Source organism: Cavia porcellus, unplaced genomic scaffold (assembly GCF_034190915.1).
Source record: "Cavia porcellus strain 051 isolate PalLab524CR breed Dunkin Hartley unplaced genomic scaffold, mCavPor4.1 scaffold_3, whole genome shotgun sequence".
Lineage (NCBI taxonomy): Eukaryota > Metazoa > Chordata > Mammalia > Rodentia > Caviidae > Cavia > Cavia porcellus.
In genome coordinates, this window is record NW_026947486.1 from 96,191,817 (window position 1) to 96,201,665 (window position 9,849).

A 9,849-nucleotide genomic window follows, 5' to 3' on the forward strand; every position below is an offset into this window, starting at 1 on the left:
CTTTTCAACTGTGAACCAAGTTCTTTACACTGTCAAAATAACATATACCTAGGGTGTAGTTTCCACAATAGGATTGATTACACACCTCACTATGTTCCTAGAATAGCCTTATAGATACCCAGGCTAGGTGGGCAATGAAGTGTTCTAATCAATTTAATTTATGGTTAACTAAGAATAATACTCACATGCAGGAAAATTGCTCTAGGGGGAAGCTTCCCAGCAGTGGACTCCTCTCCTGAAAGAGTGTAACACCTGGTGCTACCTGATTGGAGCTTTCAATTAACAGTGCTTGGCACCACAGCCCTTTAGGACCCTAAAGACGTTTTACCTCCAGCCACTCCACAACTCACTTTGAAAGGGGATCATAAAGGGCCAAAGCCCAGAGTATCCTGAGTGGCTCAGAAAAAGCCTTATATTTCCACGTGTGTGCCATTATTTTCTGTTCCATTCAATTTTTTAAATGAAAACAAACTATAGAAAGTCACTGAAATTTCTCTATACTGACGAGTTTAAGAGTTCCTTGGATTGTGTGGGAATATGATAACAGACAACCATTAAAAAATATCAGCAGCCAATACCTGATGCACCACCTCTGCCTTTCAGTGTGAGGGTTGATCTGGCTGAGGCTACTTTTCCCCAGGAAGTGCATTCATGATATCAAGAGGCTGATGAAATAATCAACCATGGTAAAACATTATGTTAAAAATTATTAATGTTTACTTTGGTTATAAAACTAATGCAGGCTTACAAAGAAATTTTAAAACCTTTTATGCTTAGATTTAGGAAGGGTGGGGAGGTGGTTTCTGTTTTTCTTTCCCTCTTCCCTCCTCTGTTCTCTTTTTTACTGTATCATGATGACAGTCATAGGCGATCTTAGCATTAAATCACTAGCAATTGCCCACATTCTTTAAGAGGGCATTTAAGTGGATTTGTAATAATCTTTAAAGTGAATGAACTCAGATTTCTTTATCCATTCTCTTCTCTATGGATATCTCCATTTAACTTACTACCATATATTTTCTTAGAACCCTGTACTTCCCCTCTCCCCCATGGCACTTCTCAAAATTTTAAGCAATTAATCATATGTTTCATGTCTATCTCTCCCACTCTCTGAGGGTAGGGACCATGTTTTCTTACTTTCTCTTTTCTTTTCTTTTCTTTTCTTTTCTTTTCTTTCCTTTCCTTTTCTTTTTCTCGGAAAGGAGCAGTCCTAGGGATGGAATCCAGGGCCTCATGCATGCTAGAAAGCAGTCTACCACTGAACTGCACCTCCAGCCCTCTGCCTGGTTGTTCATAGTGCACCCCAGCTCATAGGTGCAGTGATAGCAGACACTCAATAAATATCTGTTGAATAAATAAATCGGTGAGTGAATAAATAGAACATATTTAGAATTACGGTTTTCAATAAAACCCCACAAATGAATTTTTACATCAATGAAATAATTTTAATATTCTGTGCTTATAGTTTCTAATTTTTTCCAAAGGATTACAGTACTCAAGTTTACATCCTCATCAAAATTTCTAAGCATTAAGATATTAACCACACTCTTGTAAGCAATGGCTACTAAGATTTTACTTGATGGAGATATAGGTAGGTTTTACTTGTTTTAATCAAGCTTAGAGAAAACAATGAAAGGTACCCTAAGTTTAAATGTTTACATCTTTAGTACCAGTGAAACAGAACAGTTTCTCCATCTTGGAAAACTAGTTGTGGGTGCAACACTGTAAATCTTCTGGTTGTGCCCTTCGTGTTGTTCATGGATTCATAGGATTTCTTGGTACAGGACTGACTTCAGTCTTTTGTCTGCTGTAATTGGTGTGCATATTTTCACCAGTTTGACATATGTCTTTTCATTTTGGCTTTTTTTCTTTGACAGACGAACATTTCTCATTTTTATGTAATCATAACTGTCGATCTTTTCCTTTACTCAAACATCCTTTTCCCTTGCTAAGAGTCCCATATGCGAACTGCAGCTATCATTTAAATAATAACACCAATTGTAAATTCAGACTAAATGGGTTCACAGGTTCGCACATATGCAGCTAAGCCCTCACCTGCCCCAGGTTCTCATTTCCTTAACAGCTCTGTTCACCACAGCCTACCAGACAAGGACCACTCAGGACTAGCATTCTCCCAGACCAAAGTACATTCCTTTCCACCTCTCTCTGCTAGTCAGTGGTAGGATTTCCACTCACGACCAGCAATCGGGAAGGTACTTTGAACTCTCTAGCCTTTATTTCTGTGCTTTTTACACTCTTTCTATTCGGGAGCTTCTCTTATTCACTGGGGTTCAAGCTCCTCATTGCCAGTCCAGACACTCCAACAGTGGAGCCTCAACCCATCTGCCTCATTAACCACTACCTATCCAAGCACAGACCTCCTCAGTTCTGGCCACACCTGGGGAGGTGGGGCTTCCATGCCCATCCACCATGCTTCTTTTCTTCAATATGCAACCCCCCTAGTCCCAGGGGCCTTTCCAAACAGATCTCTCCTTTTTTTGGCCCATTCCTCATGCTTTGCAAAGGAAGAGGCCATACCAGAAAGCATCTTGTTTAAATCTCCCATTTGACAGAGGGGACACAGTAACCAAAGGGGGAAAGGAATTTGCTCAAAATCAGTAGTTCCTCTTCCATCAATGTCTGAACTACACAATTCTGCCCTTCACATATGTATTTGAGCCTGAAGATGTGGGCTGTTCTGGCTTTGTCTTGCCTCTTATCTCTCTGGACTGCTTGTGCTGTACTGAAGCCATAATCACCAGGTTTACCCTGGTTTGACCTAAACTACAGCATAACAGACAGACATTTCCCTTATTTCTAATATATTCTTGTAAGTAAAGACATTATTGGCATGGATGACAGGTCTTCCCTGGAATATAATAGGCAGTTTCATACAATTTTGTTTAACAAATGACAGAGAAAAGAAATGACTATTGTTTTCATGTCATTTGGCACTATCTCAGTTGATGACTGGTACCCAGAAAAGACAAGTTTTCATAATTTCATCGCCACATAACGGCACTCACCTAAAATTAACAGAAGTAACATTTTGGACTACCTGAAAATGTAGAACTTTGTTGGGACTCTAGTGGATTTGTTTGTCTTCCCTATAAGATGTTAATACTGACAGCATTATGGAGATATTATCACAGCAGATTTCTCCCTAGATCTATGAAGTAGATGGGACAGTACAAGAGCTTTTGTCAACAATAGCTGAAGAAAACCATGCCCAGCCAACAGAAGCTCAGAGTCCAACAGCCCACAGCCTGACAGGCCACAAGCCTGCAGCCCTGCTGGAGTAAGAGTCCACTCACCCCCTGCCTCACCCTGTAGCACAAGCCTGTCTCATCATCTTGTCTCACCGCAAAGTCAAGAACAGGAAGGAGTGCTGGCTTCAGCGTGACAGGCATGACCAGGCAATGCATGCTTTAGTTCTAACTCTTTCAGAATAGAGCCACCTTTTAAAACAAATGGAAAGAAAAGAAAGCCTTTACCACAATTGTTTTAAATGAATAAATACCCTCGCCAAAGGAAACTCTTCTCCATCTAAGCAAAAACCTTTTAGTCCCTTCCTGTCAGTGACATCCTGCTGGATTTTAGAGAGTTATTCTTCCAAATGGATGCTGAAAATTTTAGAGATTTTAAAATCTGTGACCCAGGATCTGACCAGATTCTTTGACATGTACAGTCACAGGCCCTGATCCCACCTGTATCGCAGGTGTGGCAGGCAGCAAGGTACTGGTACAATTTCCTCCCCAGTTCTAAATTCCTTCCACAGACCAAACTGAACACTAGAGTTGCCTACAAACACAGGAAATTGGGCTTGAGAAAAGTCTGCAGATTTGGGGAATTTTAACAACTGCTGGGCAACAATGTTTCAATACATTTTCAAAAGTGGTCTTAGAAATTTAAAATGAGCAGGACTCTTTTCTGACCTCCCACAACATACTGACAAACAGATGGATGAAACGTAACTTCTAATTTTTTGAGAGACATTATTTTAATAAACAGTTTAAGCCTTTTGCCAGCCAAGTGCCTCCCCTCCTCTCCAGGCAAAGCGATCACAGTATTTTCTGTTAGGCAGTTACATATCACCCAAGTACTTCACCATCCACAAGGGAAGAAAGTATCTCAAAGGTAGCAAGCACCGGGAGCAGGATTTGGGCTCTTGGCTTGCAGCCAAGACAACCTCTCATGCTTCCACTAAGTGAATGAATGGCTGTGGGTCAGGAGGTGGTCTGTGTTGTCTCTGCTGACACTACTGACCAGGCCCCTAGCCCCTTCCCATTTTGCTCGGCTTTGCAGGGATTTCTAACACGGCAAGGAGAAGCCCCTATGACAGTCCAGCTCCTGGTGAGCATAAAGTGTCAGGGTTGTCAAATTCTGTCCTCTCAATGGGTGTAGTAACCCTGGCCCAATCACTTATCTGAAACCATTGTGTAAAATTACTGATGACAGTGGTGATCCAGATGATAGTAACAACGGCTAATATACACTGGGTATTCACTCCATGGTAATTACTAATCGGAAATACCGCATCATGATTTTACAAAAGCCCTTGGTCACCAAGATGCAGTCAACAGAGCAAGTGTTGTGATGGTACTGCAGTGAGATTCCTGTTGTGCCATTATAGAGCTCAGTAACCTTGAGGAAGTCCTTCACAGCTGTAGACTTTATTCTCATGGGAGTGTTTTTGTCCACTTTGTCCTTCTCCAAAACATAGTGCTAGTTTATAGAGAAATACCAAGATAGCAACACGAAAATACATCTAAAATGTGCTCTCCACACAAGCTATGCTCCAAGGTCACAGAGCTGATTCAATGCTGTTCTAGGACTAAGTCAAAGGTGTGTGAACTCCCCAGCCAGCCAGCCAGCACTGCTGTTTCCTTTAGTTCCATAGCGCCCAGAGACCATTAGCTGGCATACAGAAGCTGCCCTTCACGGGAACTCTCAAGGCAGACTCCAATCTCCCCGAAACAAGCTCGCTACCCTCAGCAATCACTGCCAATGCAGATGCCTTGGCTGCTCCATTTGCCCTTCTCCTAGACATGTGCACACTCACAAATACACCTTCACCTCCCTCCCCCCCCACACACACACACCTCTTAGTTCTTACAGATCATCAGAACTGCAAGCAAGGATCTGTCCCCTTCCGGGGAAATTCCAAAACCCTCAGGCTATGACTGTTTTTCAAGATGTGAATATTTCTAGGCGGGCAAGATTGAATGAAATAAAAAAAGTACCCTGAAGTAGTAATGTGTGGCAAATTTTATTTCCTTTCTGCAAACACCATAAAATCTAATAACAGACTCTTGAAAACGTGGTTCTTCTTCAATTAAACTAGGTGGCACTGTGGTATCACCCTTTTAATGTTAAGAGAATCCTGGTTCATTGTAAATAATTTTCCTGCAATGTGGGATACCCAAGAGGCTTTGAGGTGTTCTGGTTATCTTATGGAGAACATCTGAATAAATCTGCCAAAGGATGATGGCGGCCAAGCAGATAACTCAAATTGCATTAATAATGTGTGTTTATTGATGTCACTTCCTGACCTACATGTGCAAATTACTAAAGGCACATGTGCCCTCTGGGACTCCAAACAAGTCGGTGGCTTCCATGGTCTCTGAGACCTTGTTTATACTTTTCTGCCACAGTCACAGCGATGGAATCAATTGTTTCCAAAGAGGTATTGTTAATTGCACTATTCCCCAGCACACCTATGAGCCTTGTCAGCATGAGAGATTATTTTCAATACTGATGATAAATTGTTTGGGAACATTTCAAACATCAGAATTTTTTTCAGAATAGAGATTGAACCCAGACTCTTCTCACTGACTTACATCCCCAGCACTTTTCTATTTTGTTTAATCTTAATGTAGGATCTTGCTAAATTGCCCAGGGTGGGTTTGAAATCGCAATCCTACTGCCTCGGCCTCGAAGAATGCCTACAACAGAACTGTGCTGTAACAGTGACTTATAGAATTCTTACTGTGATTGAGGTGATCACCTCTCTGGGGCCAAGATTCTCTTGGGATGGGTTAACAGATCTGTTAGTCTAGAAAGGAAATGAAAGTTCAAAAGAGTTCACCAGAATTTTGGCATTTGACAAAGGAAATGGAGGGAAAAGAAAGTGAGCAGAGGAAGTAGACAACAAGGTTCCCTCTAAATCTCAGCAATGACCAGAAAGTCAGAGGGCTCCTTCTGCTGCAGCTAGACAGAGGAAAGCACTGGGACTTGCATGCTAAAGCCGCCTTCCAAGCAGCTCCTTCTCCAAGTCACTGAATGTCCCCTCACAGGGGTGGGGGCAAAAGGGACCCAGGCAGGCAGCAGCAGTCTTGAAGGCCCCTGTTACCTAAAGGGGGCAGAGGAGGCAAGGCCATGTCCTTGCCCACTGGAAGACACCCAGTGAAAATCTTTCTGGCAACCAAACACACCTTGTTCACTCTTTATACTCCCTGACCCAGTCCACGTTTGTGTTCAGGAAACCTGTGAAGCACTCACTAGATCTGGTTGGAACAATGTCAACCCAAAATGATCCCACTGGTCCCCTTTGCAGCATCGAATGACCTGCAGCAACTGAAAACTGCCCTTACGGTGGAAGGAAGAAGACACCTTGCTCGCTTCCTGCTTCTAGGCTACAACATACTGTTCATAACTCAGCTTTTTCCATGTCTTCCCCGGCTCCCAGAGACTTGGCAGACGGTACCCAGTGTCGAGGCTCCAGCATCTTTGTACATCAGGAGAGGGTCCTGGGCAGTGCCCCAGCATGCCCCTCAGGCCCCTGGCACTAGCAAAGCTGCACGGATGCCAGTCCAGTGCTGGGAACTAAGAGCTCTCTCCGGGTGTCCACACAGGGGCAGAGAAAAACCACTTTCCTGGGGAGGGCGCGGCAAGGGGGGGCAGGAAAAATAGGGCAGGAAAAGAGAAACAGAAAGAGTGACAAAAAAAAAAAAAGAAAAGAAAAAGGAAAGGTGGGGTGAAACACAAAGAAGCAGGAAAGAGCCAGCAACCAGGAGCAGACAATGCTAGAGCACCAAAGGGAAAGAATTTTCTCGCTAAAGGAAAAAAAAAAGGGAGAAGAGAATGCAGGGCAGAAAAAGGAGAAGATAGCATGGAAAGGAGGTTTTGGAACCGAGATGCACAGGAGAGCAGAGAACAAGTGACAAGGGACCCTGGGACGCTGCATACACAGTTACCAGCGCTAACGTGCTTGGGACAGGAGGCGTCTGCGGCGGCCTGGCCGCTTTGCCCGCACAGATTGCCAACCGCCAAACTGGCCCACGTTCCCACACATCGACGGCCGTCCAGAGCCCGAGCTGCAAGACTTTGTGAGGCCGCCACAGTTCCCCAGAGGGTGCCACCAGAATACCTGGCAACTGCCCATTCGGGGCCCGACCGTCCAAGAGCCAAATGCGCTCCAGGCGCCCGGCAGCCAGCGGGCGGCGCCTTCCCGCCCTCGGCCCGCGCGAGCCCAGATCCGCACAGCGTTTCTCACCAGCCCGCTCGGTTGCGAAAGAACACACACCTGGACGGTCTCAGCCTGGCGTCGCGCTTGCCGTCCACCACCGCGGGCACGCAGCTGGTGAGCTCGGTCCAGTCGGCGTGCAGCCCGCAGCTCCAGCCCGTGGAGAACCTGGAGAAGAGCCAGGTCTCCCGCTTACCCGGCCGGTGGCAAGTGCATTTCTTCTGACCCACGCGGCACTCGCAGGGCTGCTCCAGCTGGATGTTACGCACCAGGTGGCGACCAAAAGTGGTGCCCCCGGTCTTCTGGATGTGCAGGAACACGATCAGGTCATCGCCGTTGATGTCGAAGTCTACCTTGCGCAAGAGGTCGCCGCGGCTGAAATTGTAGCGGGGCACGAACCTGGCGGAGCTCTCATCCTCCGAGCGGTATGGGTCCGGCAGCGGGGAGCTGAACGCCTGCAGGCGGAGGAGCTGGCATTCTGTCCCGGGGCACACGTATTGGAGGACGATCACGGCAAATAGGAAGAACATCACCAAAGCCAGCAGCAGCTTGTTGGATTTCTCATCCATGTTCCCGACGCTGGGGGAAACCCAAACTCGTTACGTCAATCCCGCAGCTCAACCCGAGCTCGCCGCGCGCCCGCACCGCCCCCTTCCCCCGGCGGCGCCGTTGCGCCCCTCTCCCCCTCCCCTACGCCCCGAGTACTCCACCGCGGCGGCGGCGGTGGCGGTGGCTGCGGCCGCGGCGCCCTTCCCCGCTTTCTTCCCGGCAGGCTCAGCGCTGAGGCTTCTGCCGCACACACCTCCCCCCATCCCGACTCTTTCCCCGGCCGCCTGCCCCCTCCCTCCACCGAAGGACCTCCGGAGCCCCTTCGTGGGCTGTTACCACCCGCTCGACCCCTCCAGTCCCCGTCGCCCGACTCCCCTACTCAGGTCCCCAAGCCGGGCCCCAGTGCTACTCGCTCCACTCTCCATGGCTCCCACCGCGCTTCGCCCCCAGACTCCCCCGGCTCTGCCGCCCCGTCCCCTGGGCGCGGGCGCCGCTGCCGGCCCGACTTGCGGGGCTCTCTCCTCTCGCGTTCCGAAGCCCAGCTCCCACGCGTACCCAGCTACCCACCCGGTGGTCGCCGCGGGCGAGCTCCGAGCGGGGGTTCGGAGTTCCTCGGTGGGAGGGAGCCCACCGGCAGCCCGACCTGCAAGCCGAGTCGCTGTGCTGCGGGCGCCTGCGACAGGCAGGGCAGGCAGGGAGCCGAAGCGTGGTCACTTGCGTGCCGCGCCGCGTGGGCCAAGTCCCCGAGACTGGCCACCACCGGCTAGCTGAACTTTGTGCCCTTCCCTCCGCTCCCAGCTGCCTTCCTTCCCCTCACGTCCCCTGCGCGCCCTGGCGCAAGAGCGCTAGCCGCGCTTTCTAGAACGTACCTGGCCAGGGGACCGAAAATCTTGGAGAAGATCGCACTGAGCACGTGCTTCAGCGAGTGGCCCAGGGCGGCCAGGCCCCGAGTGAGCAGGGCCCGGCAGAGGGAGCCCAGGTCCCAGCGTCGCCTGAGGTCGTTCATCCGCCTGCGGCGGCCTCGGGGCAGCAGCGCGAAGAGCGGGGCGCGCAGGGCTCCCGCCAGGGAGGCAGATGCCTTTAGGGGCTCGTCCAGGAGCTGCCGCGAGTTGAATCCGTGAGACACACCCCTAGGAGGGCCCGCGCGGACTGAGGCTGAGACTGACCCGGGCCGGCTCGCTGCCAATTCGGCCTCTACTCTGGAATGCCGGCGGGGACAGGTGGTGCGGGCGGGCGCTCCGTGCTCCGGTTGCAGCGGCGGCCCCAGAGCCCGGGCTGCACACGCAGGCAGTGCCATTCCCCCCTTCAGGCAACTCAGGGTACTAAGGATAAGAAGCAAGCTCGAATTTATATAATAATGCCTCACGCCCAAGAGCTCGAGCCACTTCAAGAACAGAGGACCTAGGTTTTCTTTCTCCTGCCTTGGAGAGCGGGGGTCAGTCCAGCGAGTGCATCACTCCACTTTGGCTCGCAATTTCAACCTCCTCTAAAATAGCAGAGCCGCAAATTGGACCTTTCCCCCTCTTCCTTTGCCAATTTCCATTCTCCAACGGAAGCGGGGGCATTTTCTGAAAAGGTAAGTCAGCATGAAAAAGGAAGCATGCCCAAAAGACAGTAGGGGAATCTGAGCATTTTCAAAGCAAAGACTCATTCCCCTCCTCTCTGCTCTCTGAATCATCTGCACCAAGTCCAGTCCTGCGGGAAGACTTCATTCTCAAGGGTTTATGGAATGAATGGATGCAATATGCAACTAAACAGGGCACTGGAGTGGAACCATCTATTTCTGAGTGATGTGATACAGGAGGAAACTGAGGCCCAGAGAGGACTAAGAACAT

General features: G+C 48.9%; 1 protein-coding gene across 5 annotated transcripts in view; it reads right to left on the reverse strand.

The window, feature by feature from the left end:
• Hs6st2 (heparan sulfate 6-O-sulfotransferase 2) overlaps positions 1-9,609 on the reverse strand; it is a 283,885-nt gene extending 274,276 nt beyond the window's left edge. The window contains exons 1-2 of one of the 5 annotated variants that reach the window (XM_063246433.1): positions 8,884-9,609; positions 7,526-8,044 (exon numbers count right to left, since the gene is read on the reverse strand). In XM_063246433.1, coding sequence (XP_063102503.1) covers positions 7,526-8,044; positions 8,884-9,311 — 947 coding nt within the window. In that variant the 5' untranslated portion in view covers positions 9,312-9,609. Of the gene's footprint in view, positions 1-7,525; positions 8,045-8,581; positions 8,805-8,883 lie in introns of those variants that run through there. The other 4 variants (XM_063246434.1, XM_063246435.1, XM_003462659.5 and 1 more) reach the window with 4 other exon arrangements.
• Positions 9,610-9,849: the final 240 nt, after the last annotated feature.